The 22,759-nt window shown below is 38.9% G+C and overlaps 1 protein-coding gene across 6 annotated transcripts in view; it reads right to left on the bottom strand.

Annotated features, from left to right (window-relative positions):
- Window positions 1-22,759, bottom strand: part of ABCB11 (ATP binding cassette subfamily B member 11) — an 88,142-nt gene that overhangs the window by 24,881 nt on the left and 40,502 nt on the right. For all 6 annotated transcript variants that reach the window (XM_059704204.1, XM_059704202.1, XM_059704199.1 and 3 more), the window contains 7 exons: window positions 20,994-21,104; window positions 18,679-18,804; window positions 16,762-16,965; window positions 15,094-15,264; window positions 14,121-14,322; window positions 13,112-13,187; window positions 9,242-9,344 (listed from right to left, as the gene is read on the bottom strand). In XM_059704204.1, the coding sequence (XP_059560187.1) occupies window positions 9,242-9,344; window positions 13,112-13,187; window positions 14,121-14,322; window positions 15,094-15,264; window positions 16,762-16,965; window positions 18,679-18,804; window positions 20,994-21,104 (993 nt within the window). The remainder of the gene's footprint in view (window positions 1-9,241; window positions 9,345-13,111; window positions 13,188-14,120; window positions 14,323-15,093; window positions 15,265-16,761; window positions 16,966-18,678; window positions 18,805-20,993; window positions 21,105-22,759) is intronic.

Here is a 22,759-nt window from a genome sequence, read left to right as displayed (position 1 = left end):
TGTCACTGGAAGGAAGGAGCCTGGCGGGGCTACTCGTCTGAAAGTGAGTTTACAGTTCTCATTTCACAATTGCATATGCATTGACTCTTGGGGAGTAATCAATATGTGGGATCTTTGAGGAAAATAAACTCCTGATTTTAAAAAAAATGTTTGTGTTATAGTAGTATTTACATATTTGAGGACTTGTGAAATTTTCAAAGCTCCCAAGGCAAGCCAGTGTATCTAAAGCAGAGGCAAAATAACTTGAAATTTGTGAAGTTGTGTCAACAATTCTCATTTACATGTTTTCTGTAAGGTTTACCTTAATTAGTGCCTACAATTTAACTGTAATCTATTTGGATTTCTTAATTTCACATTTTCTTCACAAGGAGTGAAGATTATTTTAATATTTTCCTATTCTGATTTTTTTATTTGCCATTAAAGTGTCATAGCTAGCAAATTTTTATCTTCCTGAAGGCAAATATTATATTCAAAACCTCATTTTTACCATCATTTTTCCTTGGCTATAGATATTACTCAGTGCTTTGTCTTCGGCCCATGTATTCAATAATTTTTAAATGTATTACCCACTTTATTTGAGAAAGGATTTTAGGTGGCTTATATAGATCTATAATAATTTTTTATTTTCTTCTATTAAAATACACTATATACATATATACACTATATATACATATATATATATATATATATATATATATATAGTTTTTGCATGTACCTGTCCAATTTTCCCAGCACCATTTATTGAAGAGACTGTCTTTACTCCATTGTATGCTCTTGCCTCCTTTGTCAAATATTAATTGAGTGTAATGGCTCAGATTGATTTCTGGGTTCTCTGTTCTGTTTCATTGATCTATATGCCTATTCTGTGTCAGTATCAGTGGCTTTATAGTATAAGTTGATATCTGGTATTGTGATTCCTTCAACTTTGTTCTTCTTTCTCAAGATTGCCATTGCTATTTGGGGCCTTTTTTGGTTCCATATAAATTTTTTTTAGTATTTGTTCTAGACCTGTGAAATATGTTGTTGGTAATTTAATAGGGATTGCATTGAACCCATAAAATGCTTTGGGTAGTATGGACATTTTAATGATGTTGATTCTACCAATCCATGAACACAGTATATTCTTTCACTTGTTTATATCTTCCTCTATCTCTTTTTTCAATGTCCTGTAGTTTTCTGATTACAGGTCTTTTACCTCCTTGGTTAAGTTTATCCCTAATATCTTAATTTTTCTGTTGCAATGGTAAATGGGATTTTTTTTTTTTAGTTTTTCTTTCTAAGAGCTCATTATTGATGTATAAATATACCGTCGATTTCTGGATGTTAATTTTGTATCCTGCTGCATTGCCAAATTCACTTATTAACTTTAGTAGGTTTTTGGTGTAGCCTTTAAGGTTTTCTATGTATAATATCATGTTATCTGCGAATCATTTACACCATGGAATCCTATGCAGCTGTAAAGAAGGAGGATCTCTTACCATTTGAGACAGCATGGAGAGACCTGGAAAGTATGCTAAGTGAAATAAACTAGTCAAAGAAAGATAAGTATCACATGAGCTCACTCATATGTGAAATCTAATGAACAAAATAAATTGCTGAACAATATAGATCCAGAGATATAGAAGCATGGAACAAACTGATGAATCTCAGAGGGATGGTGGGGGTTGAGGGGTGGGTGAGGAGTTATTAACCGGGAAACTTATATGCATATATGCATAGTCCATGGACACAGACAATAGTGTGGTGAAGGCCTGGGAGGGGCAGGTGTGGGGTGGAAGGGGTCACTGGGAAAAAAAAGAAAAGGACATCTATAATACTTTCAACAATGAAGATAAATTTAAAAAAATAAAGGGGAAAAATATATAATACACATAGTAGTATACCCTTTTCGTAGCTGAATATAATGAACATACAACAGCAAGGAATTTCAAATGCTTTCCTTTTGCTTATAAAATCAAAGATCATATTACCAATTCAATTTAAATAAAAGCTTGTGTCATGTCTATGTCATTATAGTTGCAAGCTGGATAGGATGGAGAAAGGCAGCTTAGCTGGAGATGGATGTGTTACTGCCTTCATTTCAAGCTCTCTCTTGGCCTGCCTTCAACATTTGCACTTGTCATTACTACTCTCTCATGCAGCAATTCCTTCTGTTCGATGGTTTTATTTCTGACAGCTTACTAACTCCAGGAATCAATGCCAGAGAGGAAGAAAGGAGCCTGGGAAAGCTGAGTGGAATAGGCATAGAAAGAACAGGATTGATGGACAAGCCACACACAGCCAACAATGAGATGTATTACTGAGCACTTGAGTTTTTTGAGTCTCAGTTACCTGATCCTCAAAATGAGAAAGTTAGACTAAGTTATGTTGAGGAGACAGTTCTCCAAAACATGGGTCTCTCGTGTTTCTGCACATCTTGTGAACAGAAGCGCTGACTCCCTTTGTTCAGACTATTTTTTCAAGGAAGTTTGTATAGTAAATAGCCGTGGAGGACACAGATGGTGTCTCCATCCCAAGAAAAGGCCAGGTGTGTTTACTGCCCATTACGAGCCAGGCTCCTTAAGCCTGAGATTCCTCTCCCTTCATTGATGGGTATCATCTGGCCCCCTGTGCATCACAGACCAGGATTTCCCAGGTCAGGAGCTGAGACCTCCCTTGCTTTCCTGATGTCCCTGGAAGAGGCCATTTTCCAAAGTGATGCAATCTTTTTGTTGTTGTTAATCCTCACCCAAGGATATTATTTCCATTGATTTTTAAAGAGTGGATGGAAGGAAGGGAGGGGGGGGAGAGAGAGAGAAATACCGGCACATTGATCCTGACTGGGGCCGGGGATGGGACCTGCAACCCAGGTACATATGCCCTTGACAGGGAATCAAACCCATGTCTCTTCAGTGTGAGGCCAAAGCTCTAACCATTTGGCACCACTGGCCAGGGCAAAGTGATGCAATCTTTCAATGCCATTGGACCTCGACATAATTCAACTTAGAGAAAGTGGGGGTTGGGCTAGGGAATCAGTGAGGTAAATGCTATATTCTTGCTACTGCCATTGCTCTAACAAAACCTCTTGTCTCTGACTCAGGTCTGTTGTGTATTCTGCCAGCATCCATGAAATTGTGTCAGGCTAACTTGATAACTTGCAATAGAGAAAACATCAGACTCATTACAGTTCTCAACAGTGGTTGGTGTCCAGATTTGGATGCATACTAAACTCATGTGGATCTTTGATTAAACACACCAATTCCTGGGTCCCATCACCAGCTATTCTAATTTAGTCAGCCTAAGTAAGAGTGTGTGTTTTAAAAAATACTCCTCAGTTAATTCTGGTGACAAAGCCCATTTTGTGAGATCCTCAGCAGTACTAAGACCCCTTCCAGCACTAATGTCTGTCATTCCGTGACTATACATTTTGTCAGTCTCAGCTAGAACATTTCCTGGACCAGCTCCCCACAGAATGCTCTACACATAGCCTTACATGACAGAAATTTCTCTGCCCTTCTGATACCTGAAGATTTCTCCAACACTAAACAACAACATCTAAGACATTGAAAGGCAATATGAAGTAACTCTGCGTAGTAGCTCTCATTCCAAGATAAACTAACAAGAACCAAAATTTAACTAATTTGAATAATTTTCTTTTGTCCATTTTATTAAAAGTTGGACTTTAAAGGAAACTGTCCTCTTACCCCCCCAAAAGAGTGGCTATCAAGATTGAATGATGAAAAAACTAAGAAATCTGTCCCTGGGTAATTTACTTTTGATTGACTTTTATTTGGTGTAGCTAAAGGCATAGTAAAAGAATAAAACAAAATATAATTATGTATGGAATGTTTTTCTCTCTGATTCTGTAAATCTACCAATAAATTTACTCATCCAAAAAAAGCTACAGATAAATTAAGATGACTAAAGGAAAGATGAATAAATTCATGGCAAACCAGTAACTGAAAGAGAGAGATAAAATTATAAAAATACATGTGTTTCCTCATTGCAGAGTTCCTGCCTCTGTGGTAGCAACGTCAAGTTGCACAGTGCTCATTTGTTTATCATATGTAAAGAAGTATCCTGCTAGCAACTCCAGTGCGTGGAGAAGGGCAATGGCCCTCACTCATCCTTGCATCCCTAACACAATACCTCGCACATAATAGATGTGCAATAAATGTTTAATGGATGAAACCTACTATGTTGATGGTTAAATGCTAGACACTGGGCTTTTCTCAGTTTCCTTCCTTCCATCTCCTTGTATAGGTTAGGTGAAATATAAGTTCCTATTTAAATTTTATGCCCTTCTATCTATATTTGGTTTTGCTGGTTTCTGCATGCCAAATCATGGGATCTTCTGCCTCAATAGTGACTTTAAGAAATGGGAACTATGGCCCTAGCCGGTTTGGCTCAATGGATAGAGCATCAGCCTGCGGACTGAGGTTTGATTCTGGCCAGGGCATGTGCCTGGGTTGAGGGCTCGATCCCCAGTAGGGGGCGCACAGGAGGCAGCTGATCAACGATTCTCTCTCATCATTGATGTTTCTATCTCTCTATCCCTCTCCCTTCCTCTCTAAAATCAATTAAAAAAATATTAAAAAAAGAAATGGTAAATATGACAAGAAGTAGAGGTTCTTCAAATGAATAAATACTGATAGTCACTTTTATGGGTCCTGTCTCTGTCATACCTTTTAAACAAATGCCTAAGCCCTATGTTAGTTATAATGCAGTGGTCGGTTTCTAATAATTGACACTCAGGGAAACAGGATTTCACCCCCCCCCCCCCCCCCAAATATGTCTTTTTGGTATGAGGATTATTTGATGCTGACTATTTTTAAACAACAAACATCTCAGGAACAGCTTTCTACCTCCCCCTTAACTGCCTAAAAGAATTTAGATAGAGGCCTATTTCGGGAATGGAGCTATACAATAAGAGGTAACTACAAAGAATATGAGCTAGGTGTGGTAGACAGCAGGGAATTTAGCAAGGCCTGCTTAGTCAAATTCTCCATGTTCCTTTGTCTCTTCAAACAAACATTTGCACCGCAAACATTTGCTTTTCCTGCCTTCCTGTGAAATTTTTCCTGCCCTTTGAAGTCCCAGACCCTTAACACCTTCCCCTTAGCTCTGGATGATATACAAGCCTCAATTGCCTATCTGTCTTTGAACCTCATATTATCGTGAAGCTCCCATATGCCAATTTAATCCTTAGACAAAGCCCAAAGAACCGAGAGGGGTAGAAAGAAATTTTTCCTCCCCAACAAGTTTAATTGATTTCATATATACAGGCATGAGCAAAAGTAGATTCACAGTTGTGAGGATGCAAAACATAGAGATTATTCTTGTAGTATTGCTATTTATTATTGTATTATTTATTATTATTAGCCTACTTTTGCCTACCCCCGCATTCTTTTTTTTTTTAAGTGTTTTTATTGATATTAGAGAGAGAGGAAGGGAGAGGGAGAGAGAGATAGAAACATCAATGAGAGAGAAACATTAATGGGCTGCTTCCTACATGGCACCTACTGGGGATCGAGCCCACAACCCAGGCATGTGCTCTGACCAGGAATCAAACCAGCAACCTCTTATTGCATTGGATGACACTCAATCCACTGATCTACACCGGCGAGGCCATACCCCTATATTCTACCTTGTCTTTTCTAGTTTTCCTGAACTCTTTCCTAGATATCAGAGATTGAAACCTCTAGCCTGCAGGATCCCCTAATTCTAAGCTGAATTTTATCAGCATTACCACTAAAACCAAACCCCATTTCTGGGAGCCAAAAGTGCAGCTTGGAGAGGGAGGAGAAATGGGCTGTAGTCTCAGCTGTGACCCAGCTAACTAGAGTTTCAAAACAGACTTTCTCTTCTAAGTTTTCAGAGTCAAAACTCTAAGAAACAACAACACTATTGACACTCAGGGAAACAGGATTTCACACACCCCCCAAATATGTCTTCTTGGTATGAGGATTATTTGATGCTGACTATTTCTTCTTTATGTAATTAAACCTTTTGCAACAAAAGATATAACATTTCCCAATTTTACAGAAGATAAGGTTAGAGCTTCCACATCAAAATGAGAAAAAGGAAGAATTTCACCAGTGCTTGGGCAGAATTTAGTGAACTATAAAAATACTTTAAAATTTACTTGGGATTAGAACAACCCAAATATTTAAAATACTTTAAAATTTACCAGGATTAGAAATTCCATAATTTAAAATTTATTAATCCATAGTCTACTGTTTTCCTCTTAAAAATGTTTGATTTTTTTAAATCTAAAAGGCTCGAAGATAATTATCGTACAAGCAAGCAGTATCAATAGAAGCATAAGATCTTTTTCCTTTTGGAGTTTTAGCAAAACCACATTGGCTTCCCTGTTATTTTCTTCCTCCTTCTTTATGTCTCCCTTAATTGGAGAGAGAATATAAAGTGGCACTTTTTAAAATCATACTGGTTAACATTTAATTGAGTTTAATTGTTCCATTCTAATTTGCAATGCTAATGAGTAGACTATTACACGAGCAGTGTTATGTCTCTAAAACTAATCTCTATATTTGATTTGTTTCCCTTTAGTTAAATGGCTCCCTTTGGAGTTTTCCCTGCAGTAACAGCACTCCATGGGAATGTGACTCCAGGGAATCTAATTGTTCTCTGCAAGGATGCTGGGCCGAATACCAGTTTCAACAACAACAGCAAAATCCCATTTCCTTTTTCTTCTTCCCAACTCTTGCTTTTATTGTCAAAGGTTTACCCAGAAACTAGGGGGAAAAAACATAAAAATGTAAAAAATTGACTATGATTGGTGCTGCTGTTTGAAATTTCAATGTCGTATTTGGATCTTTCTCCCTGGCAGCTCTAGTAAACTCCCTACCTCATGCTTCTTGTAGTTATTCGTGGCAGCACCTGAACGGAAATGAAATACCTGTTTCTAGAACCAGAAGGGGGCTTGAGCCCTTACCAGCAAAACGCAGTAAGCAATCATGCTTGCTAAATGTTTTCTCTCACTGTGATTCATCCTGCTGCTCCAGAGAAAAAGCGTTCACCTATGAAACATACTTACAACTCTGTTAGGTAGTGGAATCTCTACTTATTCATGATTAATACACTAAAAGCAAAAAGAAACTTAAGAGTCCTTCTTAGTCATAAGGTCATACATAGTATTGTACTTTCTTCCAATTCTGTCACTGTGAGCCAATGTACAATTACTTCCAAAATGAATTTTTAAAGATAATTTGAAATTACATCATGCATAATAATTGTGCTTGTAATTAAAATATTCTCTGACTTATTTGCTTTAATAAATAGTGGTTTAGGCTTTATTTTATTGTAGCAATTCCATTTTTTTATACTAGTTTTAAAATCTTCTGATGTCCTACTAGGTGCAGACACTGAGCAAGATGCCCAAGTTGATACAAACACAAATAATATATAGTCACTAACTTTAAGAAGCTTATAGTTTAGCAAGGGAATAAGGCAACATGACCTCAAATAAAGTTTAATAAGAAGAGTTCCATGAAGTTTCCTTAAAAAACTGAAAATGGAACTCCCATTTGACCCTGTGATCCCACTTCTAGGAATATATCCCAAGAAACCAGAAACACCAATCAGAAAGGATATATGCACCCCTATGTTCATAGCAGCACAATTCACCATAGCTAAGATCTGGAAACAGCCTAAGTGCCCATCAGTAGATGAATGGATTAGAAAACTGTGGTACATCTACACGATGGAATACTATGCTGCTGTAAAAAGGAAGGAACTCTTACCATTTGCAACGGCATGGATGGAACTGGAGAGCATTATGCTAAGTGAAATAAGCCAGTCAGTAAAGGAAAAATACCACATGATCTCACTCATTCATGGACAATAGAGACCATTATAAACTTTTGAACAATAATAGATACAGAGGCAGAGCTGCCTCAAACAGATTGTCAAACTGCAGCGGGAAGGCCGGGGAGGGTTGGGGGGCAGGAGGTAGGGGGGTAAGAGATCAACTAAAGGACTTGTATGCATGCATATAAGCATAACCAATGGACATAAGACACTGGGTGATAGGGGAGGCTAGGGGACTGTCTAGGGCGGGGGGATAAAATGGATACATATGTAATACCCTTTGTAATACTTTAAGCAATAAAAAAAAAAAAAGCAAAAAAAAAAAAAAGAAGAGTTCCATGAAAAGAGTCATGTGAAGAGTAATGGGGGATCAAAAGTGAGAGTGTCAGGGCTGAAGAATGAAGTGCAATGATTAAAGTGCAATGATTTCGGGAGGAGGATGGTCACTTTATGTGAAAGTTAGTGCCCACAACAGCTCTGGATACATGCATCCCAATGAAGAAAGTTTTATATTGCTACTAGAGGCCCGGTGCACAAAATTCGTATACGGGTAGGGTCCCTAGGCCTGGCAGGTGATCAGGGCCGATCAGCTTCCCCTGCTTCCCAAGCCTTCCTGCCTCCTCCTTCCCTCACTGCCTCAGCACCCTGCCACTGCCACTGGTCGCCCACCATGTTCCTCACCACCCACTGGTGGTCAGCGCACATCATAGCAAGTGATCGAACTCCTGGTCTCCGGGTCGAACTCCCGAGGGGACAATTTGCATATTAGCCTTTTATTATATAGGGTATGGGTTGAGTCCTTTCCTATCCCTTTCATCTTTGTGTTGTTTGGAATTGTGTTAAAATTAATAGTATTGATTAGTTACCACAGATGGTAGCTATAAAATTAATAGTATTGATTAGTTACCACAGATGGTAACTAGGCTTATTGTGGGGGTCATTTTGTAAGGTATGTTGTATGTCAATTAAAAAAAATTGTGATAACTTGTATAAGGTTAGCCTTATCAAATATGTTTGTTGGTCAAACACTTTTGCCAAGGTTATTACAATTTAAGAAAGAGACTTAAAATTTTGGAAGGAAAAAGTTTTCAGATATTCTTTAAAACTTTAAAAGGATGCCTACATAATCAAGTAATCTGCTAAGTACATGTAATTTGCCTGTGTTTACTAGAATGGTACATTTAAGAACTATTAACCATTAATAGTCCAGTTTTAGTTACCACGCATTCTTAAAAGTAATTAATTAATATATGTTTCTTTAAAAACATTGCGTAAAATTTAGAGTTTCCATCAGGTCTTAATATGTTCTCCCCTTTAGTCCAACAGTGAAATATTACTAGATATCGGCCTTGAAAGCTATATTCTAGGCCTGCTTACAACAGTCCCCAGGGGAAGGCTTCTTCTATTCCCCCAGGAGTGATTGGTGCCTGACCTTTCTGTCTTCTTCATACGTAGATTTATGATCAACACCAGTTAATGAAGGTTCTTGTACCAGGTAAGAAAGCTGAGTCTTGGAGCGTTGCCGGATGGAAGCTCTGTAAATAAAAAGATGAAACCGTTTGTAGATTGTGGGCAGGTTGGAACAGAAGTCAACTGGTATCCAAGTTTACAAGACGTGTGTCAAATAAACAGAAATGTTTTCCGGGTCACCTGGTAACCAGATAAGGGATCTTTCTGATTAAACTAGACAGAGTTATTCTTAGGGCAGAATTAATCAGTGGGGTTGCTCCCTTGACCCAGAAGGGAGAAAAAGAAGGGAGGCAAAGTTGTCCCACTAGTTTACCAGAAAAAGGTGTAAGACTCAAATCCATTCTGAACCCACATGGCTCTGCTAATTGCTATCATAGCAATAGGCCATTGCCTTTACTTCCCTTCTGGCTGTATTTTTCTCTACCCATCCCTGCTCCCCCCCATCACCTTATACTTTGTATACTTCAAAGTTTTGCCACCTCTATACAAAGGAGCTAGTCTGAAAGGAAATAGAACCCCTAGTGACATATTCTCCAGGCTATATATCACCCCTAGTGATGCATTTAAATTTTATTGATATATAATTTAACTTGATGTGTTCATTCATTCATTCAACAGAAGTTTATTGGGCACCTACAGCATGCAATATTCCAGGTGCTGTGGGGGATACAAAGACTGGTCAATGACAGACTTGTCCCTCAAGGAACTTAAATTGTATAGAGGAGCAACACATGTACACCCAATCCTGATGTAAGGAAAAATGTACTAAGTGCTATAGGGCAGGTTTGAATAAAGAATATGAAAATGTAAAGGAAAAAGACATGTATGGTAGATGTTACCATAGAAGGCTTCTTGGAAGAGGTGACTAAGGTAGGATTTGGGTTTTTGTAGACTAGAAGGAACAGCATTTCTAATTGAGAGAACAGTGTAAATGGAAGCATGAAGAGAGGAGCGAACAGGAATACTCATTAGATATACTTAGTACAGGACAGATATAGGAAGTGATTGGTTCAGGTTGTTTTGTTTCATTTTCCTGTGATTTCTGGGAAAGAGATTCTACTCTCCTCTAGATTAAGCTTGAGAATATGTAGCATTGGGAGCTGATGGCAATTATGTTGAAACTCTTAAGGAAAGAAGTTTCCCCTAAAATAAAGCCAATAGTGAAAACAAAGTAGAGCTGAGGAGAGAGACTTGGACAAATCATTGACACCCCAGCCTCGCCTGAAGCCAAAGCATCCTCCTGGGACTATTCCTTATGTCAACTGCTTCTCTCCCTTTAAAGGTTAAACCAGGTCGAGTTAGGTTTTCATTCATTTGCAAACAGTGTCTTCAGTGACAAAGGCAATGCTGAAGACTTGGGAGGAGGGCAGTTTCCTGATGGAAGCATTAACTGGAAGTCATATGGTGTAAGAGAGCAACGTGAGAGATGAAGAGACCTATGTCAACTGCTTAGTGCAGTCCAGATGGAACCACTCACAAGCCTCTATCCTTTGTATCCAGGTGCAATTGGACTAAAACTCATATCAGGGTGGTACCTGCCTATTACACATGCTCCTTTAGACTTCTTGAGAAGGCAGTAACACATCGACTTAATTAATCTAATTTGTTACCACGCTCTGTTAATGGTACCGCCATCCTCTTAGTCACCCAGTTTCAACAAGGTGCATTTATCTCAATTCCTTGCTCTTACATATTCAAACTCTTGCCAAACCTCATAATGAACAGGTATGAAGCCACTCCTTATCTCCTACTGCCTGCTACCACACTGGCTTCTTCTGGGGCACCCCTTTTCCCCCCAATCTGACCTGAAGCTACAGCAACAGAGTCATTTGAGTTTGGTAACTAAGTCGAACTGTCTTGTCCAGATGGTGTAAGGAATAGACATGTGTCACCTGGAGAGAGCAGAGTGCATGAAAGGGCTGAGACTTAAGTTCATGGGGCTGAAATAAAACTCAGAGCATTAGAAACCATAGCAGGAGTATATGAAGAGAAGAAGGTGTCAAAATATACTTGACTACCTTCCAGTCTGAGCATGGGAAGACCTATATCCTTGTCCCCTCGGATTTCTACTACTTTAATATTACATTTCATAAGTCTCTCTCTCTCTCTCTCTCTCTCTCTCTCTCTCTCTCTCTCTCTCTCTCTCCCTCCCTCCCTCCCTTCCTATCCCTCACACCATTCCACCTGTCTAGGATAGGCTGTCCCAATGAGACAGCTAGGCAGGCACCCTATCTGCCAGGCAGTTCCCCTCTGATCTACCATAAACACCAGAGTTATAATTCTACCTAAGCCCTTCCAGAAACCTACAACATCCGCCACTCCCTTTCTCAGAAGCTGCTTTACTACTTCTCAACGCAAACAAAAGCAGCTAGATTGGGAAATAAGTTAGCTGAATAAATAATACTTGCTCTCAACATTGTTATTTAGAAAATTAATTTCTTCATCTATTAAATTGTTCTTGAACCTAAAATCTATGACTAGAGACTTAGCCTTCAGAAAGACCTTAGGCAAGGAAATAAGATACAAATTAACATTCCACTTAGTCATCTTTTAGCAAAAAAAAATTAAAAATCTGTCAGCCTACACAATGAGATATTTTTAACCATCTTCTCATTTAAAGTTGTAAATCTTTCTCTGCAGGAAGTTAATAGCTTCTTTCTGTGTATAGATTGCATTTCTGGATTTCTCATCCTAGCCACCAAAATCTAGACTTTGTGAGAACAAACGGTCAAATAGGAAATGTTTGTATTAAAATGGTTATCTGGTCCTGATAACAGATTGTAAGTAAACTACTTAGAACAGGTGGAATTTGGCTCAGCACGCTATCAACTTATTCTTTTCTAAATTCAATAAAACTAGCATTTCATAAAATTCTGAATGATCTGTTCTCCAAAGGAAAAATAAAAAACTCTAAGCATAAACTTAATGAACTACCCTTTGAATATTAAAAATAAATAAATGTATGTTTGTACTACTTGAAGTTGTTACCTGAATGTTTTGTTTTAAGCTCTTTAGCCATTTTTCAATAAATGATTAGCTAGTTATCTTGAATGAACAAGTCCTGAATTAAATGATCTAGAACTGTAAGAAAATGTTAGAGAAATATGCTGTCAGTTCATTGCCTACTGTAGTATCCTAACTTGAGAAAAAGAATCTTTTTGATATTAAAGGAATTATTTTATTAAAACACTTAAACCAGGATGAAATCCTAAATTTACAGTCTTACTAACAGTGTACAACAACAAAAATATGTTTTGAGAGTGAATACTGATATATTTATCCATAGAAAAATAAAAACCTAAAATATAAACTAAATAAATACATAGCCAATGTTTGGGGAAATTATCTTTAAACATTAGAAAATGCATTTCTTATTTCATCTAACTAAAACATGATTTGATTTCAGAAGGTTACTCTGGAAGAAATATTTGAATTCAATTGCAACTCAGAAGGTTAAAGAGTAGAGCTAAAGAAATGAATCTGACCTCCATGTAAGGTGGTAATTCATACCACAGTTAGCTTTGGTGGGAAAGACTCAATACAGATATTTTCTAAAACAACCATGTTTCTAAGTTCAATAAACAACATTTTAACTATAGAGCATCTCTATCATGACCCTAACCCTAATAAAATGAGAAGCTAAAGTTAAACAAAAACTCCTCATTAATTAGAAACAGGACTGTCAATATAGCAACCAAGAATTCATTTGCATGTTCCTATTACACAAGACTTGGGCCTGTGCTTAGGGCTTTCCTGGTAGTACCCAAAATATTACCTAAGAGTCCTAAGAATATTTGAAAACCTTAAAATCTGCCCCATGGCTCAAACTTACCTTAAACTAGCCCGGTAGCTCCCTCTGCTAAAGGTCTGTTTGCTCTCAAGTAAAGCACCTTCAGTGTCATCTTTTCCTATTTCAACACAGCATGAGGGATTCCTTAGTGTATGCAATAAACAGAACCATATCAAAATAAAATTACTTACTATGCTTGCCTCGCACATAATTACCATGCCTGATGCTAAAACAGACATTAACTGTTAACTTTATTGCAATAAGTAAAATAGCCTTTGTCCAGCACATTCTAACAAAAGATTTCAAAATAATCAGCAAGATTGAATCTTTCAAACTACATATGTATAATAACCTATGTGTTATAACCACAGAAATAGATATCTTATAGCATGAATCATAAAAACCTTAAGGGAAGCCCACTAGAAGTAGGAAAAAAATGATAGACTCACCAAATTTTAAAAAAAAATCATTTCAGAATAAATCACACATGTTATATGTATAAAGTTACATAATTATATAATTATATAGTCTGTAACTATACAATTATACCCAGTGGAGTTCAAAATTGATATGTGACATGGTAGAGAAAGTGTGGAGTGGTTGATTAATGTAGGTTGAGATAAACCACCAAAACTGAAAATTCAGATTGAAAAAGAGAAGGTGTGTTAGGGCCTGAAGTATCTATTTACATTAGTGAAAATAAGCACAAAACATTTTAGTCATTGATTCATTCACTCAACCAACAAGAATAGAGCTCCTACTGTGTGCAAGACACTATAGAGAGTCTCTGTTATTTGCAAAGTGTGTGTGTGGGGGTGGAGAGTGGGGTAAGAGGGAGGGATGAAGTTGAATGTTCTTCAACAGAACACCTGGGCTCTATGACTCAATCAGATAACTGAACCTCCTGAGTGCCTGTCCTTTCCTGTATCATTTACATAATGCCTCCAAGGGCTTTTGGGAGAACAAATAAGACAGTGTATATTAAAATGCATAGAAAAACACAAAGCATTAATACATTAACTATTTAATAGTTAATGAACAAGGCACTTACCCTTTATGCCCTCCTCATTAAGGGCTTGATCTCCTTGACTTTGCAAAGTCACTAGAGTGAAGTAAACTCCTTTTCTTTCCAACAGTTCTTCATGTGTACCTCTTTCCACTGCTGCACCATGTTCAAAACCAATAATGACATCTGCAGCTCTAACTGTGGATAGGCGATGAGCGACTGAAATGATTGTATGCCCATGCTGAATCTGTAACAATGCATAGTGCACCATTAACTGAGACTGTACGACAGAGCTGGCATCGACCTTTGGTTCATCTCGGAATTCACAAGTGAGTCAGAGCCTCAGTCCCTGGGAGAACCCTTAAATAGGCTGTGCAGACATTAGAAATAGCCAGCACACTTTCTCACATTGTTGGTCCAGTTGTTGCTATTAAACAACAGCTAAAACAAAAAAGGAAAATTTAAAACTCACAGATTTTGCCCTAGTCAGTTTGGCTCAGTGGATAGAGTGCTGGCCTGCAGACCAAAGGTTCCCGGGTTTGATTCTGGTCAAGGGCACATACCTTGGTTGCAGGATCCTCCCTGCCAGGACCCTGGTCAGGACAAGTGCAGGAGGCAACCAATTGATGTGTTTCTCTCACATCGATATTTCTCTCTGTCTTTCCGTCTCTCTTCCACTATCTCTAAGAAATCAATGGCAGAATATCCTCTGGTGAGGATTAAAAAAGAAATAAAATAAAACTCACAGATTTTAAGTTAGACCTAACAAGATTTTAACTTTTACATGTGCAACTTCTGGAAGCAAATCATAACTGTCTTCTGTTCAATTGTGAGGAACATTGCAGTCAGCCAATATTTTCTAAACAGTCAGACTGGATACACCGACGACCCATGTAGCATATCTCTCTCTCTCTCTCTCTCTCTCTCTCTCTCTCTCTCCCACCCACACAATGAGCAGCCTTTCCTACAACAGCACAAACATTTCCACATGTAAAATGAACTCAGACTTTCCACAAACCTTACTCAGTGCCTCTTGCACCATGGCTTCGCTCTCATTGTCCAGTGCCGAGGTGGCCATGTCCAAAAGCAGGATCTTGGGATTTCGAACCAGGGCTCTAGCAATGGCTACTCTTTGTTTCTGGCCGCCACTCATCTGGCCTCCTCCTTCTCCAACAAGAGTGTCAAATTGCTAGAAAGAAAGTGAGCCCAGTAATGAATAGGAAGAATTTGAAGACTCCTGACTAATCCTTCATGAGGTCCTTTCTAGCTTCCTCCTCAAACATGAATTTTCAGAGGTCTAACTTATACTGAAATACCCTTTCCTGAAACAGGTCTCATCAATATTTGTGTTTAAGATTTTAAAAAATTGATTTAATCTCTTATTCCCAGGTTCACTGGCTGTGTAAATGTTTCTGCTTAGCTCAACTTCAAATAAAATGTTTCCACCAAACTAAAAGTTGATTGAGATCCTGAAAATCCATTTTAGAGGATTAGAGCACTTATCAGATCTCATTTCTTTCCTCTAGCTAAACAACACAGAAAAACACAATGCTAAAGCTGTCTTTATATTGTGAAATACCAAGCCACCTTTATAACCATCACCATCGAGAGCAGACAGTTGGCAAGTATCTTGCATGTCTAGCATTATATTGGAACCTCACAACAGGTCAGACTCTCATCTTGCATATCATTAGCCAATGTGAGTTGAGCACCTACCATGTATAAAGAAAGCACAGAGCTGAGCTTTACACATATCATCTCATTTAGTCCTCACAGATGTCCCGTGAGGTAGGTGCTACTATTCCCCTCAATTGATAGATAAGGAAATGCTGGGATGCAAGGGGGTAAGGTAACTTCTCCAAGTTTATAAAGCTTGCAAGTGGAGAAGCTGGGGCCTGTATGGAGGAAGTGTGATGCCAGAGTTTTATGCTCTTTAATCACTAGGCTATATTACTAGTATACTCATAGCTGTAATCCTATTTATACAGGAAATTTAGAAGGTGGACTAGAAATTGTTCTAGAGTACAGACTCTGGAGCCAGACCACCTGAGTGTGAACCTTGTCTCTCCTGCCTTGAGCAAGTTATTTGACCTCTCAGAGGGCTAAATGAATTAATAAATTAAAATGCTTAGAACAATGCCTGGTTTGTAGGAAGCACTATATATGTTTTAACGAATAACAAAGCTTCTTTGACTTAGTTAACCATTAGCCTCAAGCAAAATTCATATAATAATATTGAATTGGTTTTGTTGTCATTGTTGCTGAAAATGAATATAAAGGAGGAATTTTGGAATGTGTTAGATACAGTGCTGAGGACACATATTAGCCACCTAAGTATAAGAAAATTAAACGACAATGGGAGACATCAAAAGAGCATCGTGCAAGTTATTGCCACATAACAAATTTGTCATCTGCTTTGACAAATGCTTAATAGATAGAATAAGGAAATTGTATCAATGTCAAAAGGAGCGTTTAAAAGAACATTCCCCAGCTTGGTAGACTTTCAGTAGATTAACAACATGGTTTCAAACAAAGGGGAAAACTCATGGTACTTTTCCAGCATGGCACAAAAACATGACATTAAGAATTTAATGATTTAGGATTCAAATGCAAAGAAATACATCTCATAGAACTTCTGTCCTTTTACAATTCATGAGTTTCCCTCTGAATGAGAGGCTCGGGGTACCTGTGGCAGCTCCATGATGAAGTTATAGGCATTGGCTTCCTTGGCAGCTCGGACTATATCTTCCATCGTGGCCCCCTCTCTGCCATAGCGAATATTCTCTGCAATGGTGGTGGAGAACAGAACAGGCTCTTGCTCCACAATTCCAATCTGAGCTCTAAGCCACTGAATGTTAAGAGAGCGAATGTCATGGCCATCCAAAGTCACCTAGAGAACATGAGCACAACATCACATCTCTCAGAACCCTTCAGGGTCTGAATCATAATACTATGCTGTACTTAACCCATGGGGAGAAAAAATAGAGACCAACAAGATGGTAATAGAAACAATTCCTCTTATAATATGGTTGTTTATATAAGAATAACAATATATTAATATAATTGAAATCAAATATAGCTATAGGACAATTTATTGTAGAAACATAAATGTTGTAAAAGTCTCTTTATTTAACGTGATTGGGAAAGGATTTTACTTCCTCAATAAGTAGTATAGTCCCATGTGTATCTCTCCCTTCCACTATCTCAAAAAAAAAAAAAAATCAATGGAAAATATCCTCAGGTGAGGATTAACAACAACAACAAAAAGAATACAGTCAGTTATTCACCATACTTTGACTATTTTTACTATGCTTTTTAAAAATATATTTTTATTGATTTCTGAGAGGAAGGGAGAGGGAGAGAGAGATAGAAACATCAATGATGAGAGAATCATTGGTTAGCTAACTCCTGCACGCCCCCCTCTGGGGACCAAGCCCCCAACCTCAGCATGTGCCCTGACTGGGACTTGAACTATGACCTCCTGGTTCATAGGTCAATGCTCAACCACTGAGCCACTGTGGCCAGGCACTATGTTTTGACTTGTGACCTAAAATGGACTTCAAAAGATGCATTAAAAATAAGCAATGATTCTTATCTTGTATATATTCTTTATAGTAAAGTTTACTTTCTGGCCAGATTCACCAAAATAGTACTTTGCTATTCAACAGCAATTGAAACTGTGAGTGGAATGAGAAAATTAAAATTACTATTAGCAAAATATAAAAATGTTACATAAAGAAACCATGATTTTAATATATTTAGAGTATAGTTACGCTGGTATGAGGCCAAGAATATCCAATCAGAGAATGATGTCTGTGACATAGGAAAATTCTGGTTTGTTTGCCATGTTAGTGTAACAGTACATACACTATAGAGAATTCATTGCATTCAAGTATTTAATATGTACTCAAATGATTCTATCTTGGTAAGAATGATTTAGAGAGTGAAAAGCCTTTGGCACCTGACAGACCTGTGTTCAAAACGGGGGCAACTCTCAATCTCTCTGACTCTTCTTCCTCATCTGTAAAATGATATTTACTTTTGATGATCATTGTGAAAATAAGTAATCATTTTTATAAAGTATTTTAATTATAATATGTGATAAATGGAAATTATTAATATTTATTTTCTTACTTTCTGTTTATGTTTAAATCACATAAACACAAGAAAAAAATTAAGTAGTTTGTGAAGTTATATATATATATATATATTTAAAACCTAACTTCTCAAAGCTGTAATAAATAATTGTTCTCTGTTAATTCTGGCCGTAGAAGCTTTCCTATACTTAGCATTTGAAGAGCTTCAGGAGAACAATAATAATTTTGCTATTCTACAAAGAAATAAATGAAAACTTTAGTTCACTGAGGAGGCAGCCACTTGGAATGGATCTACACAGCCAGTTCCATCACTCAGAGACTGGACTGGTTGTTCAGTGAACACGGTCATGCAGGGAAATAGTGCAGCCACAGCAGTCAAAATCATTAAGTCAACCCCATATGTGTCAGGATGGTCGCAGTGTATGCTAAGCCTTTGGGGTTGATTAAGTTATCACCATTTGCACTTTCCCATCCCCTGGAGTGAGAAGTTTCTGGAAGACACACACCATGCCTGCACTGGGGTCGTAGAATCGCTGGATGAGCTGCAGGGCTGTGCTCTTCCCAGCTCCGCTGGATCCTACCACAGCCGTCATTTCCCCGGGTTTGATGACCATGCTGAGGTTATTTAAAATCTGCAGAGGAGAGAAAAGAACAATGTCAGCAGCTAGGCTGCAAGTTAGGGTGCTTTGTGAGGGTACTGTGCTTGTTTAACTGTACCCTGCATCCCTGAATAAGCAGCACATAGTAAACTGTGCCTAGGACGAAGCTTCAGCATTCAGCACATTACTTATTATTTATCTGAAAGCCATGGCCAACAAATAAAATGATGTGTGGTAACACTTGAAGTTAAAGTAAATCAACCACATCCACTTTTAGATGTTCTGGAATCTCATTTAATACATCCTGACATACTAGGATACCTCAAGAAGACGGTCCCAATTAGTTAAGGGAAGAAAGCCATTAAGTTAGAAAAATAATACGAATTTACTAACCACATGTTAATAAGCCAGTTTTCAAAGTTTAAGCTGTCACACACTTGTATTGTGTGTGAACATGGTATTTGAATGAATAACTGTATCTAACAGATGTTTGTGGTATATTTGCTAGATACAAAACTCTGTTCAAAGTAGAAATTGAATGCTGGTAAGCCTAGAAAGGGAAGAAAAAAAGCGCTAACTTCTAACCATGTGTTGGATATTTTCACTAATTCAGTGGTGATTTTTGTACTTATTATGTAGAGGTGGTTTGGGGTGCTCTATGTGTCAAAATCTCACAAGTCTTTCATTCCACACTATAGGGTCAGGCTTACAAACTTTTACTTACTGGACTGTAATCTTCCCCTAGGGCAGACAGGCATTGAGTATGCTCTTCTTTTTTTTTTTTTTTAATATCACTATAGTCTCAGTACATCATGGCACCCAGCAAGGCTAAATACACCCTTGTGATATGAATGAAGAATATTTACAGGTCTAAGTAAGAAGATTTTATTAAAACAAACTCTTGGTATTGGAAATAGCAGATAAAACAAATGAAATAACTGTGTTTCAATTCAACTGGTATTTGTTGAACAGCTATTATGAGCTGGTTCTGAACAATATTATAAAGGAAGTATTGAGCCATCCCTTCAAAGATCATTATTGAATGAACACCACCTTGAGGTTTATATTACACAAGTACTTTTGTATTTTTTATGACAGTTAATGTTTACATATATATGTAATATATAACATTAATAAAAAATTTACTTCATAAACATAATCTTAATATATGTACTTATACTTTATATACACACATAATGAAAGTGTATATGCGCGTGTGTGTGTTTATCTGCATTATAGGTATGCATTATCAAATTAAGTTTCATGGAATTTAGTTCTGTGGGGATAACAGAAATATTATTAAGAAAGGGTAGCTAGAGGTACTCTGTTAAAAATGAGGAATAAGTCTCATTTCAAAGCCAATTCATTCAGCAGGAGTAGATCCTAATTTTCCTGTAGAGTAAATTGCCTTTAAATATACTTGTTCAGTAGATACAGGAAAACTAAATTTTCTTCACCATGGGTGACTTATGAGCATATCACAAGATTACCTTTGCACCAAGGACTGATATATTGGCCCTGGTGAAATTATAGCAAGTAAAAAAACTGCAAAGAGAGCTGCTTTCCTTTGCTACTTCATATCCTTCCTACTCTGAGTGTTCTACCTTCTGTACTCTCTAAGGAGGTGGTTTGACATAGTTGTACTTCTTAATTGGTCTGATTGCCTTGCATTTTATTGAACTCATGGTTACAATGACAGGGCCTGGCACACTCATTTCAACAGACTCATAAAGGTGACTTAACCAGAAAGTGCTGCCGGACTGTGTTCCTACCAAAGGGATTTGCACAGTACTGTCATTATGAAGGAATGTGGTTTGGTGCCTGAGAAATCACACAACACCCAAGGACACTTCCAGAGAAACATGCTTCTGTTCCATGTCTCTAGAAACTGAATCATGCTTCAGGAAAACAAGCAATTCATGGCTCTGGAAATGAACCATCAAGAATAAAATGCTGGCCCTAACCAGTTTGGCTCAGTGGATAGAGCGTTGGCCTGCGGACTCAGGGTCCCAGGTTCAATTCTGGTCAAGGACATGTACCTTGGCTGCAGGCACATCCCCAGTAGGGGGCATGCAGGAGGCAGCTGATTGATGTTTCTCGCTCATCAATGTTTCTAACTCTCTATCCCTCTCCCTTCCTCTCTGTAAAAAATCAATAAAACATATTTTTTTTTAAAAAAAGAATAAAATGCTGTTGTTCCTGAAGGAAAGATTAGTACTTACCTTCACTTCTGGTCTGGAAGGATAGTGGAAGGTCACATTGTGGAATTGAATTTCACCGTTAATTCGATCCAACTTGTAACCATCTTCTGACATGCAGTCAATAACAGGTTTCTGGAAGAGAATGTAAAGGGATATAGCAACATGTATTAGATGCATTTACTGTCCATCTCGGTTTGAATTTACTCATAAAAGAAAATAACAACCAGGTAAAACATTGCAGCGATTTGTTAAAGATAGGTTTCTTCCACATTAAATAATTATTTTTAATAATAATTAGCATTTATGGAGATATTATATTATGATATATTAATGGTATTATGCTATGTTACTATATAATATATTAGCATATAATATATGTATTATGTTATATATTAATATACATATACATTTTATCTGATATTATATTTGTTAACATCCTACCTAATAAAAGAGAAACATGGTAATTGGCGTACAACCGCTACCCTTCCCATTGGCTAATCAGCGAGATATGCAAATTAACTGCCAGCCAAGATGGCGGCCAGCAGCCAGGCAGCTTGAAACTAACATGAGGCTTGCTTGCTTCAGTCACGGAGGACTCCAACGTTCCCTGCCTGCCTTGCCGGCCTCTGAGCCTGCAGTTTAAGAAACATTGTAACAAATATAGAAGCTAAACAAAACTCCAGAAACCTGCTTTCAGCGAGCTGGGATCTCAGAGCTGGAGTTGATACAGAGTTTTGATTATAGAACCTAAACAAACCAGATACCTGCTTTCAGGAGCGGAGGCCTAAGAGCTGGAGCCAGAGCTAAACCTGGCCCAGAATAAAAAAAGAAAAAGAAAAAAAGGAGCGGTTGGGAGCTTCCGTTAACTGCCAGCCTGAAAACAGCCCTCAGCCCCTCACCCAGACTGGCCAGGCACCCCAGTGGAGACCCCCACCCTGAAGGGTGTGTGACCAGCTGCAAACAGCCCTCAGCCCCTCACCCAGGCTGGCCAGGCATCCCAGTGGGGACCCCCACCCTGATCCAGGACACCCTTCAGGGCAAACCAGCCAGGCCCCACACGTGCACCAGGCCTCTATCCTATATAGTAAAAGGGTAATATGCCTCCCGGCACCAGGATCAGCATGACAGGGGGCAGCGCCCAAACCCCCTGATCACCCTGCGGCACTGTGTGTGACAGGGGGTGGGGCCACAACCTCCCTATCCGCCCTGCTCTGTTCGTGACAGGGGAAGGCGCCCCAACCTCCTGATCAGCCTTGCTCTGTGCCTGATATGGGGGAGCTCCCCAACCCCCTGATCGCCCTGCAGCTCTGTGTGTGACAGGGTGTGGTGCCCCAACCCCCCCGCCCCCACGGGCCCTGCTCTGTGTGTGACGGGGTAGAGCCATAACCTCCCCATCGGCCCTGCCTTGAGTGTGACAGTGGTGGCGCCCCAACCTCCTGATCGGCCCTGCTCTGTGGGTGATAGAGGGCGACGCCCCAACCCCCTGATCCGCCCTGCTCTGTGTGTGACAGGGTACGGAGCCCCAACCCCCCTGATGGGCCCTGTTCTGTGCGTGACAGGGGGCAGCGCCCCAACCCCCTGATCACCCTGTGGCACTGTGCGTGACGGGGGCGGCGCCCCAACTCCCCAATCGGCCCTGCTCTGAGCCCGACCAGGGGCTGCACCTAGGGATTGGGCCTGCCCTCTGCCACCCGGGAGCAGGCTTAAGCCAGCAGGGTGTTATCTCCCGAGGTGTCCCAGACTGCGAGAGGGCACAGGCCGGGCTGAGGGACCCCCCTTCACCCCCC

This window comes from Myotis daubentonii, chromosome 7, assembly GCF_963259705.1.
Source record: "Myotis daubentonii chromosome 7, mMyoDau2.1, whole genome shotgun sequence".
NCBI classification, from domain to species: domain Eukaryota; kingdom Metazoa; phylum Chordata; class Mammalia; order Chiroptera; family Vespertilionidae; genus Myotis; species Myotis daubentonii.
The sequence above is the reverse complement of the archived record's forward strand: the minus strand, read 5'-3'. Positions and strand labels throughout refer to the sequence as shown.